Raw genomic sequence first — 18,248 nt, forward strand, 5'->3', positions numbered from 1 at the left:
GCTTTCAGAAGTGTGACTATATACTGCTCATCCTTTGCTATGAATGATAAATCATCCTCCTTATTTCCTCCTTTTCCAGTTTGTCCCAATGGCCACCCATGTACCATCGGTGAGGTAAGCACCATTCCCACCATTCTATAAAAATGCATGCAAACACAGTGCAGTGCACAGATCTCTGAGAGCCCACAGGTCAGTGCCTCTCATCCCCCCCCTCCTCTCTCCGCAGTGTGGCCAGCCCATGGAGATAAGTCGCTGCCTGGACTGCGGGGCGCAGATCGGAGGGGAAGACCACAAGCCGGTGTCAGGCTTCCAAATAGCCAACATCCAGTAAGCTGGGCCCCCGGCAGGGGTGTGGTTTCTGAGCGTGACCTGTGTCACTGGTGGGGGCTGGCGCTGTGACGTATCAGTATGACACACAAGCTCATCTTCCGACAGGGGCGACCGCACCCAGACGGGCCACGTTCTGGGGGCCATCAGCAGGCGGGACAACCCAGACATGAAGGACACTAAGGGCATGTCTCCTGCCCCCTTCGGCCTCATCAGGCTCCTCACCCACATGGCCTTGCTGCTGGGAGCTTCTGCCCACCCCCAGGTGCTCAGGCTTGACCTCATCTGTGCCTCTGCTAGGAACTCTCTGCAGGGGTGGGGCCACTGGGGCACCACTCCCAGCGGAAAGCTGATTGGCCTCTGGATTGACCTCTCCCCTGTCACTCAGACTCAAAACATATCATTTGTTGGCCCCTCTTATACCCCCTGTGTTGCTGCAACTTCCGATATGTTAATACGCATTTCTAGGCTGGGCAGCACTGACAAGCCTGTCTTGTGCTGCATCACATCCTGTTTCTCCTTCTCCTTCCTTCTCAGAACGTCGCTCAAATCGTTAAGCTTCTGGATCAGAACCTGGTAGACTTTCTGATGGGCCATCTGTTGAAGGACTTTGAGCAGCTGGGCGGGATTCTTGGGAAGGGTGTTGATGACACCGTCAGTACTGTCCACATCACGCTGACCCACCTAATGGAACAGCACCAGCCGGGCCAGTGTGAGACATCCTAACTGAATCGATGGCGAGCCAAGTATGGTGCCATGAGGTACAGCTGCCTCTAGTGGCCCCACAATGTAACTCTCTTTTTTTTTTTTTTTTTCTTCAGGGAATGGTGATGACACACTCTCAACAAAAGAGGCCAGAAACAACTGGGAGACGGATGTGGCCACAAACATCATCACGCCTCAGCTGAAGGTGAGATCCATATACAAAAGTGTGGTAGCAGTGATTCCCCTTTAGGGATAACAGGGACTTGCAGATACAGTAGCTCACTCTGCTGATCTCTTCTGTGATCTCACAGCACCTGGATCGCCGTCTGATGGAGGTGAATGCTCTCATTAGGAGGGACTCTCGTGTGAGCTCCAACGTGGTGCTGAAGGTCGTGTTTGGGGATCCCCGCGACGTTTTGAGCTCGCTGCCACGAGACAACCTGATCCATGGGCCTGCTGTGTGGAGCTGTAGGGAGAGGGTTTCCTTGTCCAGCCTGGCCCACATCTTGGAGCAAAACGATGGCAAAGATGGGCTGCCTGTGCTCTGGAGGTTCTTGAATAAGGTGACTGATATGGCTAGTGCTCAATTTGTGTCCGAGGTCTTGGGGGGGGGGGGGGGTCCCTGGTGGGCAGTCTGATCAGGACATGAAATTGCAACAAATTTACATAAATGTAGGACCAGGATCTCCAGCCTTTTTATGAGAGCAACCTCTGGTCTGTTGGGCTGGTGGTCATGGTAAAAGTTGTAGACCTAGTGGTGGAGTGATGGCCGTAAAAGATGTTTACTGTGGTTGTGACTATAAATGTTGTCGACCTGAGGGGCATTAGCTCTGAATCTTGCAAGATGGCACATTTTTTTTTCTTTTATGGGAACAATGACGTCCATAAGCTTTCAGATCCCCCTTGATTACAACCCTGGGTTAAGATGATATGTTGTGTTTTTATGCTGCTGTGATGTGACTCAGTAGTCCTAGGTTATGCAGGGGTCCAGCAAAACATGTTCTGTGTTGCTTTGAACCAGATTTGGACCTGAGATGCAAGCATCCATTAAAGTTTCGATCTGTGTGGCCAGTTCTGAAGTGCTTATCCGCCTTTTTCAGGAGGCTGAGTTACGCCTGGTAAAGTTCCTACCTGCCATTTTGGAACTACAAATGGATCTAGTGAAGAAGTACCAGAATGTTCCAGACCTCATGTTCACCACAATCAGAGATTTCCTCAAGGACCAAAAATCAGGTGTGGTATGACCTCCAGACCTTCAGCCTCCATTAAAGTCAGACTCGGTTTTATTTTAAAGTGACTGTTCCTCTTTTGCCATTTGATAGAGATCTTGAAAGCATGGTATGAGAAAGAGGTTCAGATCTTCTTGACGACGTGGAACCAACTGAGAGCATCACTGTCCACAAAGGGTAACGATACATATCACAGTGTAGGGGCCGTCCACCGTGGATGGGTAAAATGATAAAACTAGAAAGGATACATTCTGGTGTGCATCTGTCTGTCTGCTTATCTAGTATTGGGTACTGGGAAGAGGCAAACAGTTGGAGGCTATTCATGGAAGCACAGGACACAAGGCAGGGTTATACACTGGAGGGCTTATCAGTCCATCCGGGCACAGATACACACACTTATGCAGTATGAGCAATTTAGGGGTGCCACTTCATCTAACTGCACGGGTGTTTCTCAATGCCAAGGATGCAAAGATTGTATGTGTGGTCTTGACAAGACCAGTCTTGCTAACTTGGGCCGAGGTAAGAATGACATCTGGGGATTTTTGCCATCTTCTGTAAGTCTGTTCTTGAGCACTGGAACTGGTCTTCGGCAGTGGAAGATGACGTGAAACAACTACACGGTAACACAAGTATGGTCAAGAACATATACTGAGAAACACCCCATGTTTTTGGACTGATCAAACCTGCTTGATACTGGAGAGAACATTATAACTGCACACCCAGGCAGAGCAGGGGTGGGATTCACACTGACAACCACTGAAGGTTTGGGGGGGCATTTTAGGCCACGTCGTCAGGTTCTTCACTCGCGGTCTGCGTTTGTGTCCGTGTGTACTGGCTGCAGGTGAGCTGAAGATTCCCGCTGAATACTGCCAGAAGGATTTGGACCTCGGTAGTGAATTTCAGGTCCTGCTCCCCCGACGCAATGGTTGGGGCCTTTGTTCCACTGCCCTGGTCAGCTACCTCATTGCCCTGCACAATGATCTCATTTACACCGTGGACAAGCACACGGCTGAGGAGACCAGGTGAGGGCGCCAGTGAACACCAGCAATTTTATCCAGCAATTTATATTGTCAGTAGTTGATTACAGGGCATCAGGAATTGAAACAATTTGATATCAGTTTCAGTTTTTTTGATGGGAGTAAACAGGCTATTTATGTGATCAATTTGTATTATTGCATATTTTATTAAAAAAATGCCATTTGACTTTTTTTTTTTTTTTAACCTATTTCTATTACTTACTACAAGGGGCTCACAGAGAACCCATTTCATTGCCTGCATCTTCCTCTGCTTGGCATATAGTTGAACATTTGATAAATAATTGTCATTGTTCTGATGTGTTTAGAAAGGTAACATTACTCATAGCTAATGGTGTATGAATTTTTGATGTCATGTGATATCTAGGGAACCCTAATGTACATGTAGGAGTGAAGGGAGGAGAGGTCTGTATCTGGGAGGAACCTGACGTTCCAGTGTAAGGTTTGAGCACAGTGGCAGCTGCCGCGGTCTCTCACTCTTCTCCCTTGCCGGTGGCATAGCTATTGGGTCAGCCCGGCAGATCTGACCGACCTGCACGTGATCCACTACGAGCTGGAGCGAGACCTCATCCCCCTGGTGCTGTCCAACTGCCAGTACACCATGGAGCGTGGCCAGGAGATGCTGCTTGAGTACGACCTGCCCAAAATCCAGCAGCAGGTTCTGACCCGCTTCTTGCAGGGCAAGCCCCTCATCACCGTTAATGTGAGTAACGGCAGAGGTGCAGATGGCCTCCTGTACCCACAATGCCCTGCTCTAGGAACAGCAATTAGTTGCGTGCACTGACTGATTTACATTTTTCTGCAGGGAATTCCTACACTAGTGAACAGGCAAGACAGGAACTATGAAAACATTTTCAAAGATCTGAAAGGAAAGGTTGGACAGGTAAGTTCAGATTCCTACTTGCTACGGAGGAATTTTATACTTTTGTCTTGTTCCTAACTCTGACACCTAATTAGGGATGAAACCATTACTGGTTTCATGGTAAAATTCCCAACAATTAGTATTACCGTTTCAAATTTTAATCATTAAAACTGTGGTTAATGCAAGTTTTTCAAACACTATCCAGCATCAGTGAAAGACTCCCAGACACAGGTGTGCAGGGGCAACATGCAACACGGGTTTGTTTGGTGTCAGTGAGCACGTGGTGGAGGGCAGTGACAGCGCTCCAGGGATAATTCATGTTATTTTTACATGGCTTTCATACAGTATGTTCACATAAGGTATTGGCCATGCTATTATTTTAATGTTTATGCAACCAAAAAAAGTGCACAGAGCTGCTAATTTTGTTTGTGGTTTACAACATAAAACTTGGTGGAATGATTTCAGTTTGTGTGCCAGTACTTTTTAAACAGCACATTTTAAAGATACCACGATAATACTGATAACCGTGAATTTTGGCCACTATAATAATGATATTAAATTTTATTACCGTTTCATCCTTACTCCCATCATACGTTCATCTCTTGTGAATGCTGATGTGTGTTTACTCGGTGGCACTGAGCCCCCTCACGCCCCCCCCTCCACGCCCCCAGGAACCCCTGACCGCTTTGGCGCTGGAGACCTTGGCCAGGGAGCTGCCCTCCTACAGTGATGTGTGCGAGGCCTTGTCATTGGTGGAGGTGGCCTTGGGCTTCCTGGCCATGACAGGAGGAGAAGCCCATGTGCTGCTGATCCGATACCTGGAGGACGTCCTGCAGATGGGGGACCAGATGTCCCCACTCATCCTCAAGGTCTGTCTCATCTAGCTTTAGTCTGCTTGCTGCTCACGGCTCATTCTGCGTTCCCCTCCCAGCTTTGGAGAAATGCTCTCTCTTGCTAGTGCGTTCGAACGGTCGATGTCTGTGTGTAATGTCAGCCCTACGTGTAACTGTCCCGCAGGCCCTGAGTAGGTGTAATGTCAGCCCTACGTGTAACTGTCCCGCAGGCCCTGAGTAGGTGTAATGTCAGCCCTACATGTAACTGTCCCGCAGGCCCTGAGTAGGTGTAATGTCAGCCCTACGTGTAACTGTCCCGCAGGCCCTGAGTAGGTGTAATGTCAGCCCTACGTGTAACTGTCCCGCAGGCCCTGAGTAGGTGTAATGTCAGCCCTACGTGTAACTGTCCCGCAGGCCCTGAGTAGGTGTAATGTCAGCCCTACGTGTAACTGTCCCGCAGGCCCTGAGTAGGTGTAATGTCATCCCTACGTGTAACTGTCCCGCAGACCCTGAGTAGGTGTAATGTCAGCCCTACGTGTAACTGTCCCGCAGGCCCTGAGTAGGTGTAATGTCAGCCCTACGTGTAACTGTCCCGCAGGCCCTGAGTAGGTGTAATGTCAGCCCTACGTGTAACTGTCCCGCAGGCCCTGAGTAGGTGTAATGTCATCCCTACGTGTAACTGTCCCGCAGACCCTGAGTAGGTGTAATGTCAGCCCTACGTGTAACTGTCCCGCAGGCCCTGAGTAGGTGTAATGTCAGCCCTACGTGTAACTGTCCCGCAGGCCCTGAGTAGGTGTAATGTCAGCCCTACGTGTAACTGTCCCGCAGGCCCTGAGTAGGTGTAATGTCAGCCCTACGTGTAACTGTCCCGCAGGCCCTGAGTAGGTGTAATGTCATCCCTACGTGTAACTGTCCCGCAGGCCCTGAGTAGGTGTACTCTGAAGCATTGTGTGGCCCTGTGGCAGTTCCTCACCTCGCTGAAGTCAGAGTCCATGCTGCGCCTCAAAAGGGTAAGATGGGCAATTCTCCACTCACTGTATTACTCCTGTTTGATAGAGGAAGCGAAGGTGTGGTCAGCTGGACAGACGTGTCTGGGTCACGCCCCATCCGGTTAGCTTTTCTGCTCTAAATGCACGACTGGAGATGGGGCTGATGTTCGGTAGAGTAAGCTGACCTGCTCTGCGGACAGGATCCGTTTGCGGCCATCCCAGAGGCGTATAAGGAGCTCCTGGCTAAGTCAGAGTGTGAGCTGCTTAGAGGGTTCCTCACCAAGGGCAGTGTGGATCTCTGGCTTCTGGAGACCCATGAGCTTCTGCTGCTGGTCCTCAAGAGTCCCCAAGCTCCCAACACCTACAAGCCAACCTGGAGGTGAGGTTGGGGGCCAGTGGTAAAGTGTGGGGGGGGGCTTCATATGTTCAGCCAACAAATCCAGACCAAGATTTTATTTCTACCAACCAGTTGAGCATGAAGTGTCAGTCACAGAGTACTCAGCTGATTGGCTGAAACAAAATTTTGATCTGGATTTTTACTTTATGTACCTGGAATGTCCACCACTGAGCATATGAGATACAAAACAAGTTTGTTCTAGAGCAAAATGAGACCAGATCATGGTGTAGCCCCAACCTGACCATAGGGTTTTAAACAAGCTCTTTGTTTACCGTCCTCTGCAGTTTGAAAGACACGCTGGTGTCGTACATGGAGCGGAAGGACCTTGACGTCCACCCAGACATAGAGGAGTTCTTCCCTGAAGAGATCTGCCTCTCAAAGTGTGTAGAGGCCTGGAAATTTGCTGTGGCCTTCAAACAGGAGCGAAGTCTGAAGTGAAACACTCCTCCCACGAGTACCCTTCTTCCAAGCTTGATGGCGTCAATTATTTTTCTCCATTTTTTCAAATTGTTGATTTTCCTAGTTAAAAACAAACACTCCTTGTGTACACCATGAAACAAGCACCTTATATATATATATATATATATATATACTTGCTCTTATTTTGTTACCTTTATCCTTCCTCTAAGCAATTACCTTAGAAAGGCCTTGTTTACATATTGCGTTTACACATCTGTGATGACCTCATTCAGGGTCAGGCTACGCTCATGTAATTCAGCTAGACTCAGGTTAAATGCAGCGTGTACTTGGACCAAGAAAGAAAATGGTTCACTGCAGTTCAAAGGATCTTCAGGTACATCTGCCTTTCCTGCTGCTCTGAGCCCTCAGACAGTCAAGTCTGGCGCCTTAAGCTGCTTCGAATGGACTCTGCAATTTTCATATATTGGAACAATTAATGATTTGTCATTCCTTTAGTGCGGTGCATAAGAAAAACTTGTCATGTTTAATAAAAAAAGCGTTTGCATCAACGCAAGTGTCAGACACTGCATTTAGATCTTGTAAGAGTGGATTTCATGTTAACATTTTAAACCCTTTAAAGGTCTCCTCTTCCAGACCATCTTTCATGAGGTCCAGCCTCCGTAAAATCCCTATCTGTATCCTGTTCTATGAATTCTATGAAACCCCAGAAGATCTGTGTTGGTGAATAGGCAGGCAGAAACGCCTTCCAGCTTCCTGGTTTTTCCATCCTATCCTGGATGGCCGCAATGTGTTTCAAGTTTCTTCTGATGGTACAGATAGTGTCTCTGAGCCACATCGCTGGGACACTTCTGTAACGTGACCCCCCTCCCCAGATCTTGTTGGTGCATCGGTCCTTCTGAACATAAACAACTTTGGCACCTGAGTCCCGCATGGTACAATTTCATGCTGTCATATCTAGACTGATTCAAAACTTCGCTTTGGTTTTCCTAAAGATTGCATGCTGAAGTGAATGGGTCCAAAACAACGTTGTTTCGCAGGATCTGGCCAGTGTCCCATCTGTTAAGAGTGCGCCACAGCAGGTAGGAAACGAGAATTGCATTGGGGTGGCGATAAATGAAGGCCAGACGGACACTGCAGTGCTGCCGGACCTGTGATATTACAGAGAAAGGCTAACATTACGGATATTCACACTTAAAACTTCTATTGAAGTCAGACGTTTTTTGCAACCAGCATACACACTGGACATCAACTAGGGACTGGCATGTCATTTTCTGTAATATTTTCAGGTCATTAGCTTAAGACTGAAGCTTCTGACTTTATCAAGGATACATGAGACCTGTGGTAGGCCTGCTAGACCAGTCTCAGCAGGTGGCCAGGAGGCTGCAGGAGAAGGTGCGATCTCTGGGGGGTGCTAATCTCATGTGAGACCTGATACATAGCAAAAACAAAAAAGCAGATTTTGATTTGTGAATGGAAGACAAATTCTAGTCCCTGCAGGTGCGTGCTGATGTGCTTATGAGCAAAACACCGAGTATGATATTAACACACCTTGACATTTTAAAATATTTTACCTATCCAAAAAACATTTATCCCAAAGTGCTACAAAAGCTTTTATTCAGCCCAAACTCAGCACCAACAGTCTGAGACAATTTGGAATGTCGTTCTTCTTTTTTTTTTAAATTGAAATCAACTTTAAACATACACCTTGCAAAAACCTATTTAAGAGGTGCTGAGAAATTGTGAAAACAAAAACCACATCATTTACAGTACCTTTCTACCCAAGACTTTGAGCTCTGGACCTTATAGACATAGGGGTTGGCTGAACGTACAGTAGGTTATTGTAGCATTCGGAAATTTTATGTCATTTGAATACTGAAGTGTTAGAACTTTGGAGTGACAGTTTTTTCCAAAGTCAGTGGCTTACACAATCAATATTGATGAGATAGGTGTCAACACACCTGTAATGGTTTGCATACTGTCGAAGGACACCGCTGTTACTGCCCCCATACCAATCAGTTTGAAATGTAAGAAAGGAAGAGACAATACTAGCCTTTTACAATGTATCACACGCAATGGAGTAAATGTCGATAAATAAAAACTGTTATCACATCATATTACATATTAAGTATGTGAAATTATTGCATCACTTTTAGGATTTATTGCATTATTCTTTGAAAAACAACTCAGATTGTGCCCATAGCAGAAATGCTCCAGTATCAATACTTGGTTCTCTCGTTCGTACTGAATGCACTTTGTAGACCATCCCTGACAAAAGGCTGCGCTTCAACCAACATAGCAACTGATTCTGGGATAGATCCTCCTGCATCTCCTTAAATCTGGGTGTCAGAGAGATTCAGGCAGGAGAGTCTGTACCAGAATCTGTCCAGAGTTCTAAATGATTACCATTGGTCTGCATACACTCTGAAGATCTGGCATGCATTTGCCTGACCATAAACGTATGTCACTTACCAGACACGCAGCTGATGCACTAAGAATCTGAGGGGTAATAACCCCACATAGTAAGATGAGTCTGAATCGGATCTGGGCCAAATGTTCTGAAATCGCCACAGATCCATGAACTGGATCTGGCCTGGCCCTAATCTGCACCTGGTCTAAGTCTCTGTGCCTGTGATCAGAAGGTTGCTGGTTCCAAGCTGCCGTGAGCAAGATGGAGGTCAGTGAAGAGAAGCATTCTGATGCACCAGTACTTATGCAAATAAAGAATGTTTGTTGAATGTGGCTAAAACTCCTTTTATATTCCAGGCTGACTACCGACCAGTTCTGCTCCAGGATCCTCCCTTAACATCTGAAGCTGGTAAGTGGCTCAGTGGACTAAGCCTCTGTGTTTGTAAGCAGGTCACTGGTTCAAGCCCTGGCCCCACTGGAGTGGTAACATGTCTGTGGGCCCTTGAAAATGGCCTTTAACCCCCTCCTCTGGGGGTATTGGCTGCCCCTGTGCTCTGATCTCCAAGCTATGAAGAGCAAGATGGGGTAGGTGAAGAGGTGTGTAGCTGTACTAATGTGAAGAAAAGTGTGTATACCAGCACTTAAGAACAGAACTTTCTTGATTTGCCCAGTTACACTGGAATGCTTCTCTTCACCTTCCCTCATCTTACTCACCATAACTCAGAGATCAGACAGCATGCAGCACTGATGACCCTTTACGTCCCAGGAATGTTATGTTGCACTTTTGGACCTTGAATAGTATTATTAGGTTCTTGCACTGTTAGTGGTAGTTGTTCAGTAGCTCAAAAGCTACTTGCACTTGTACCTGGGCATTCATTGGAAGCTTAGCCTAGCCACACTTATGCTAAGTTGAATCCTTGACAGCATGTATGTTTGCCATGTGCTATTTGCCTCACTTGCTTTGGATAAAAGCATCTGTTAAATCTGTGAGATGAAAACCTGAGTATAGTGCCGAGTTTTAGATGCTACTTCCACAGTGGCCTTAAGGTGGCGCCATTTCCCTGTGCTGTTAGCGTGGATCACGGCCGGCAGACTCATGCTTTGAATTACACTTTGCTGGTTCTGGCATCTCGCAGGTCCTGTGCTCAGCAGCACGTGCTGGTGTCCTAACAGATGGAAGGGATTAAAATGGCAGAGCAACAATGTTGTTGTGTTTGGTATGAGAAGAGAAAATATGATTACTGCCAAAGTGGAAACATACCACAAGGGTGTTATTTGGGGCAAAATGCTTCATGTCTTCTTTTTTAATGATTAAAAATGTTTTTTTCTTTTTCTTTCTTTTTTTCCAACTTAATGGAGTACAAAATGAAAAGAAAAGTTGACCTAGTCTTCACTAGCATTCCTTAGAATTTGTTGCTATCATGTTAAGTTTTGTAAATCTGACATCAGACACATAATGCTAGTTCTAATACTTTCTGTACCTACAGATAGCGAAATGGAGAGTGGTGTCAGTTTTTTATGCATTTTTGATAAAGTCTGTTACTTCTGTTTCGTTGAAGTTCTCCAGAGTCAGCTGTGGTTTTTGCACAGGGCAAAATAAAGAGTGTAAAAAGTTCTCATCATTTTCTGAATCCTACAGCCGGCACGCCTGGCTGACCTGGGGACAAACAGCGAAAAAATACACCAGTTTGGATTTCATATTATAGCGATTCGATTTCAGGACCTAGTCATCTGTAATGTGCAGAGAGCTCCACCCCTCTGCTTGATAGCAACAATAAAACACAACGAATCGGCTAGGAATGGAAACATGATAGGCTGCTTGGAAGGAGCAGAAATATGTCTAGCACTTCCAAAATAACAATGCGAGCTGGGCTCCGCTGGGTTCCGCTGGGCTCCGCTGGGTTCCGCTGGTCCCTACAGGCCTCTCGTGTTAAGTTGTGGGCTTCAGAGGGTTAGGAAGCCTCTCCTTAGCACCGCAGTGAGAGCCGGCACGTAATCCCGGAACGGGGCCATTTCTTCTGCTGACGCCTGTGATCTTCCGCAGTTTTCTATTCAGGAGCAACTACATGAGAATGATTCATTGGTGCAAAAGGGGTGGGATGGTGGCGCAGTGGTCAGCACTGTTGATTCACACCTCCGAGATCATGATTTGAGTCTTTGCCTTGGCTCTGTGTGGAGTTCTTCCTGTGTTGTGATGGGGTGAACTCTGGTCCCTTCCTCCCTCCTCCTCCTCCCCATCCAAAAAATATACCAAGGTTAACTGGGAGTTACCAAATTGCCTGGAGGAGTGAGTGAACGGTGAGCGTGCCCTGTGGTGAGTTGGTGTCCCATCCTGCCTTACACCTGTAGGTTCTGGGACAGGCTCTGTCCTGAATTGGACAAGCAGTTACTGATGGATGGACTGACACAAGACAAAAGAAAGTTAAGTTGGAAAGATAACAGTCAGACAGCATATTTTTATGTAAGCAGAGTGTATGAATCAACAGGCAGGACTTTTCATGCTGGCGAATATGACCCTAAGGTGCATTAGATATAAAGGCTTTAAATACAGTATATTATGTATTCGTACAGGGGTGTCGGAGGCGCATGGATACCCAGGCAGATTCAGGGGGCCCAGCACTTTACAGGGGCCACAGTAGGGGCATGGATACCCTGGCAGATGCAGGGGGCCCAGCACTTTACAGGGGCCACAGTAGGGGCATGGATACCCTGACGGATTCAGGGGGCCCAGCACTTTACAGGGGCCACAGTAGGGGCATGGGTACCCAGCACTTTACAGGGGCCACAGTAGGGGCATGGATACCCTGACAGATTCAGGGGGCCCAGCACTTTACTGGGGCCACAGTAGGGGCATGGATACCCTGGCAGATTCAGGGGGCCCAGCACTTTACAGGGGCCACAGTAGGGGCATGGGTACCCTGGCAGATTCAGGGGGCCCAGCACTTTACAGGGGACACAGTAGGGGCATGGATACCCTGGCAGATGCAGGGGGCCCAGCACTTTACTGGGGCCACAGTAGGGGCATGGATACCCTGGCAGATGCAGGGGGCCCAGCACTTTACAGGGGCCACAGTAGGGGCATGGATACCCAGGCAGATTCAGGGGGCCCAGCACTTTACAGGGGCCCTTGGATATGAACATTTGTGCAGGAGGGACCCAAGGTTACATTTTGTCAGAGGGCACAGAAAACATCCCTAAGAACATCCCTGTCTATACAGACAATGCTCACGCTTGCTTAATTCTGTAAAAATGTTGGAAATTTCAATATTTCAACAACCAATATTTAACATATCACACACATACCTTCCACACCTTCCGACAGTTTCTTTTTATTAACTGACTATTTTTTTACTGACTCATTTAGTTCTTTTCTTGCCATTTTTGTTATACATTAAAATTGTAGTCACTGACTCCCAAAGGGATACTAAACACAAACGTTTGCCGTTTTATGTTATTGCAAAGGTGTTACTAATTAAAAGGCACACAGTGAGACAGCTTGGCAATGAACTTTTCAACTCAGAGCAGCTCTTTTAGAGCCAGAATTTGGGTGTCAATTTATTAGTACTTGAAATGAATATTGTACATAAAACTACTGCTTGATTCTAATGTGATATATTTTTTATAAACAAATAATGATTTTTGATATAAAACCAATAAATCTGTAATATTTTTACCGAATTAAGAAAATGCCCCAGGACTTTCAGAGAACAGCAAATACCATTTTATTCATATTTAATACGTCGTTTACATGCTCAACAGATGCTTTTATCTAAAGTAACGTACAGCTGAGAGAACATTGGTCAGCCAGTGCCTGCAGCACTTGGGGTTAAGGGTCTTGCTAAAGGACCTAAGAGAAAAGCCCTTCTATCAGCCATGGGATTTGAACCAGTGACCTACAGCATCCTAACCCACTGAGCCACTTACCCAGTATGTGTGTCTGGTGAGTCCGGGGTTTATTCCAAGTAGCACAGGGTTACACGGCTGAGGAACACCCAGGAAAGGCTGCTTATAATTAACAGCAGGAATACAGTATTAAATAATAATATTATTACTTATCATATTGTAGAACGCGCCGGGTTTGGGGGTCAGAATCCTTCCTCCGCTCCCCGTGTCGTGTGGGTCTCATCCAGTTACTCTGCTGTCTTGCCACAGTCCAAAGGGCATACAGTTAGCTGAGTCCCTAACCTGCCCACAGTGTGTGAGTGTGCATATATGTGCCCTTTGATAGACTGGCATCCTCTCCAGGGTGCCCCTATGACCCTCACAAGCACAAGTGGGTAGAAAATGGACAGGTAATACAGAGATGAAGTGAGAATGTTATCGAGATATCTGTATGTTGCCGTAGAGGCCTCTCAGACATACTGTACCTGTGTCGGTCTGTTTTTAGGGATTCGCCCACTGTATTCCAGGCAGCGCTGTCACCTGTCGATTTGCGTGACTTTGGCAGTTGTGCCATACTTCCTCTTTCCCAGCTCCATAGCAAACTGCCCACTGTGCCTTATAACTTGAGGGACACCTAAATGCCTCTCTAATGCTAGACAACACAAGTCGGAGCCAGGCTCATTTAAACAAATACACATATTAAAACCAGCTGTCTGCTCGGTTATTGTTAATGAATTCATCGAATGGTGTGCAGAATTTTACAAAGCAGTATTGTGCCTGTCATTCTCAAACATTCCCTGATCTCAAGTTTCATTATCGTGCCCGTGAACGTTGGCATATCTACCAATTCAATTTTAATATTTAATACCTTGTTCAAATTTTTAACTGAACAACTGGAGCTTACAGTTATGATAGTGGTTATCTAGAGGTTATCTAGAGGTTATCTAGTCCTCTTTATCATTCAAAACAGACAGATAGCATTAAAGAAAAATCCACATGCTGTCTAGTAAAAAGCACACTGAGTGAATCATAAAACTGAATTTAAGCTCAGGTATAGCTATAGTTAATTTCTTTGAGCCCGATTCTACCAGAACATTAGCAACAACTAAGTTAACCAGCAAGATAGACATAAAAAAAATATGCATTTCTGAGCTGATAACATTAAACGGCATTAATTTTCGCACCAGTACTCACGTCCGGCAGGTAGGGTTGGGCGGTAACATTGCACCCACTATTTAGTCAACTATTTAAAAAAAAAAAAAAGCTTAAAAATTTTAAAACTTTATATATATTCAATCCACTGAACCCGTAGTTTAAGATGTGTGTTAAGAAGTGTGTTTGGGCCCTGCTTTATCCAAGGCTCTTAGTGTCCCTGTCATGCACTAGCATGTTTATGAAGGCTCCTATTGGGTTCTTAGGTTTTTATAACTTGCTATAAAAAAATATACAAGCCAATTCAAAAAATATATAAATCTAGTGTATCAAATTTATTTTAGGCTGCAAAATATGACTACTGTCTATTCATCTATGCATCCATCAAACTATACATTTTCTATAGCTGTTTTAATTCCACGGTCACAGTGATTGACCGTAGAGCTGTTGTTGTCCATCAGCATTCCTGTAGGCAGCGTGCGGCCGGGAGGGTTAGGGATCTGCACCTGGGGCCTGAAGGTCATGTGTTCTTATCCTGCGAGTAGTAGAGTGTTTTTAACAACATCGAGCAGTTTACTGAACCCCAGCTGTCCCTGGCGTGCTGGATGCTGGCTGACCCCAAGCGACCCTCACCTGAACATTGCTTTGGCCAAAGAAATGTAAACAAATAATATGAATTAATAACACGACCCCCGACCCCCCCCTCCAATAAATAAAAAGATTATAGACAGATCTGGTGAGGTGGAAGTGGAAAGTGCATAATTTAGCACAGTGATGGGAGCTGGAATTGCCTCACTATAGACAAACGCATAAAAACATTTACTCTCCTGTTCCCCGAATCAGGGCCTCCATTTCAGACCATGACACCAAGTTACACTGACCCTCAGAGTCAAATATCATTTCATCCTTATGATCTAAAAAACACTCATAAATCGAGGGGAGGGGGAGAAGGGGCTCTTTAAAAGAAAATAAAACAGGCATTCATTTCCTGCGGGATTCTTCAGAAGTGCGGCGCTCTCCTGCGTCACGTTGTGTTGTGATGGCTTTAGCACGCCTCTTCCATGTCCCCTCTGGGCTCGTTTGTCTCGGTTTCTGAGGCACAAATCGCAGATAATCAGACAGTGAGGAATGCCAGGCTGTGCCAGGGGGGTGCTGGATGCTCTCCGAAACCTGGGACGGGCCTTTTATCGCCCGACGCTTCAAGGAGGCCTTGCTAGGGCTCTTCCCACGCAGCCCGTGTCTGACTCCATCAATCCCACTACATAATAGCTTCCTTTGGGGAGGCTGCTGGCCAGCACAAACATCTCTCTCTCTCTGTCTCTCTCTCTCTCTCTCTCTCACACACACATACACACACACACACACACACACACACACACAGAAGCTACCTCATGCACAAGATCAGAGGCTAAAACAAAGCCTGAACTTGTCTGCCATGTGTCACCGGAATGATACGTGAGCGGAATCCAACAAAAGCTAACCGAACACCAGAATCTCAAAACGGACAGATAGTCAGAGGCCTAGTACGCCAACAGAGCCGGGGGCTGAGCCAGCTCGCCGACTGTGACATGGAATACTGAAAAAGATACTTACTCTGTGGCGAAATAAGTCAAGCTTATGTCATCTGAATGACTCTTCGCTTCAAATCCACGCCTCATAATCCTGTTCGGCAATACAGGCAGCAATTGCTCTCTGCAGGTTATGGCTGGAGGTCCACATTCTTTTCTTCCAGGAGACCGAGCCTATGACCGAGGCCAGATTGTGCAGAAAGAATAAACATAACTTAGCGAGTACCCCATTGGGCCCCCCTCCCAGGAACTAACACGCCATGCCTTCTAGTGAAACAAACACAGGACTCCTGTGATCTTTTCTGTAACACGGATCTAACTCTAGACAATTGCATTGCTGCCACTTTGGCACCATTAGCACTGTCCTGTTGAGGGCAAATACTCCAAACTTTATGAAGTGAATCAATGAGACTTTGGTTTGGTTTTCCTAATGTTAGGCCAAGGTTGCCAGGTCTCATCCCACAATCCCCCTATTACTATTGGTGTTGCCCTCGACTCATTTTCTAATTATGCCTCTAATAATTTCCAAAAGCATGTTTTACCTCTATACAGGGGATGTAGGCAATCCCAGTCGAATTTGCTAACCCCCGTTTATACACAGGTGTGTTTATCATCAGCCAGCTCCCTCCCCCCCCCCCAGCACAAAGATACTGTAAGCGCATCTGAATGCACGGAGGTGAAGAGCGGCCCCCAGCAAATTCTCTCTCTTTTCTGTCCTGTTCTGTCCTATGAAACATCCTGAGAAAACAGATTTATAGAATCCCAGAACGCTGGGCTCGCCATGTAGGTCGGGTGTGTAACCGAAGGCAGCTGTGCTTTTAGTAGTCTTGCTAAGGAAAAAGAAAAAGAGAGGTATGTTATCTGGCAATGGCTGAGAGGTGACTGATTATTTCTTGAAAATGAAAACCGTTGATGACTATTGATAGCCACTGATGATACACTAGAACTTCGGTAAAGTCTATTGGCTAATGGCAATATACAAAAACTTCGGCAAAGTCTATTGACCAATGATGATACACAAGAACTTCGGTAAAGTCTATTTATTGGCTGTTCTGATGTTCAGTGCCCTGAGCTCTGAACGTCTTCCTGTGCCGATGACAGAATGGGGCAATCATAACCACCCCCCATCCTTTCCAGAGGAGTCTATATCGGTGTAGAGATTACACCTCCCAAGCGTGTCAACAGCTGGCCAGAAGCAGCCAGTAGCTGCATTAGCTACGGTTCCCATCCCTAGCTTCACATTAAGCTGCACCGGGGAACCACACACAGCTTCAATACCCAAAGCACCCAATCTGCAATGAGGTCAGAGGTCACAGGGCATGACTGATTAGCTCATGAGCATCGGCATTGGCTTAATGTCCCAGCATGCTGTTCTGCTCTGGGTATTACAAGATTTTAGTCGGTAGGCTGTCCAAGAATAACAGCAGGGCAGGGACACGGGTGGGTGACACGCTCCCAGTCCGGCCTGTTACCGCAGCTCCTCGGGTTCACTGGTGTTTATGGTGGAGCCTGAGGCCCATAGGCGCACGTGTCTGTGTGAAGATGCCTTTAAACTGTGCCGTGAAGCCATGAGGAAGCAGAGTGCAAACGCCGCCTCTCAGCCGTGAATCGAACATAAATTAGACTTTTCACGAGGCAGAGCGGGATGATGTGCTTCTCCTCGATGCGTGGCGAGTCCCTGGCGAGCTGGCCCACACGCAACCCTCAGCCCCCTCCCGGCTCCGGGTACGACTGAACCCCCCAACTCCTGCGTGGGTCTCTGTGAGGCAAGAAAAAGGCAGGAAAAACTCCTCGGCAAATATCTGACCTCTAAGTTCTGGCTCAGATGACAGATGCAGAAGAAGAGAACTTTCTAATGGGTAAACTTGCCCCTTAGTCCATGGGCTATTTCTATGAATGAGACATCTATGAGAGACATCTTATATACATACATCTTATATTGATATCCCACATGAAGCAACAGTTGAATTATATTTAGGACTGGTTAAGTGTATCATTAAATGGTTAAGCAGTACCACTGCTGTAGTGTTACTGATTCTCTCTGGATTACTCATTACCCAGGAGGCACTACTAAATTACCGTCTGGATTACTCATATTTTCAGATATCCTTAATTGGTTGAAAAAGCTGCATTTTTACCTCTCTTTGGCAACCGACTCTGCTAATAATAGACTGATATTTTAAGGTAATGCGTTTTGAAACCAAATCCACATTTCATGTCAGCCCACTGAAATTTACCTTTCAAATAACGTTGCTACCAATAAATCCCGCAGAATTTTAAAACCTTTAAATAATTTTTTTTAAGTTCCATGTCAAGGTTTCATGTGAAATATACAAGTTTTATGAAATATTGCTTGCGGTGTCACTTTGTTCGCCAAGAGCGGCCCAGCCATCCCATACTCCTCCGCGCCCTTTACTGCGACTATTTAAACATAAGTCTTTGCC

General features: G+C 46.3%; 1 protein-coding gene across 4 annotated transcripts in view; it reads left to right on the forward strand.

The window, feature by feature from the left end:
- rnf213a (ring finger protein 213a) overlaps positions 1–7,344 on the forward strand; it is a 43,383-nt gene extending 36,039 nt beyond the window's left edge. For 3 of the 4 annotated variants that reach the window (XM_072704743.1, XM_072704742.1, XM_072704744.1), the window contains exons 54-68: positions 80–114; positions 227–327; positions 436–592; positions 865–1,039; positions 1,149–1,237; positions 1,344–1,595; positions 2,133–2,265; positions 2,355–2,438; positions 3,103–3,283; positions 3,797–3,998; positions 4,101–4,178; positions 4,829–5,026; positions 5,911–6,000; positions 6,180–6,358; positions 6,661–7,344. In XM_072704743.1, the coding sequence (XP_072560844.1) occupies positions 80–114; positions 227–327; positions 436–592; positions 865–1,039; positions 1,149–1,237; positions 1,344–1,595; positions 2,133–2,265; positions 2,355–2,438; positions 3,103–3,283; positions 3,797–3,998; positions 4,101–4,178; positions 4,829–5,026; positions 5,911–6,000; positions 6,180–6,358; positions 6,661–6,814 (2,108 nt within the window). In that variant the 3' untranslated portion in view covers positions 6,815–7,344. Of the gene's footprint in view, positions 1–79; positions 115–226; positions 328–435; positions 593–864; positions 1,040–1,148; positions 1,238–1,343; positions 1,596–2,132; positions 2,266–2,354; positions 2,439–3,102; positions 3,284–3,796; positions 3,999–4,100; positions 4,179–4,828; positions 5,027–5,174; positions 5,370–5,910; positions 6,001–6,179; positions 6,359–6,660 lie in introns of those variants that run through there. The other variant, XM_072704745.1, reaches the window with a different exon arrangement.
- The last annotated feature ends 10,904 nt before the right edge of the window (positions 7,345–18,248 follow it).

Source organism: Paramormyrops kingsleyae, chromosome 22 (assembly GCF_048594095.1).
Source record: "Paramormyrops kingsleyae isolate MSU_618 chromosome 22, PKINGS_0.4, whole genome shotgun sequence".
Taxonomy (NCBI): domain Eukaryota; kingdom Metazoa; phylum Chordata; class Actinopteri; order Osteoglossiformes; family Mormyridae; genus Paramormyrops; species Paramormyrops kingsleyae.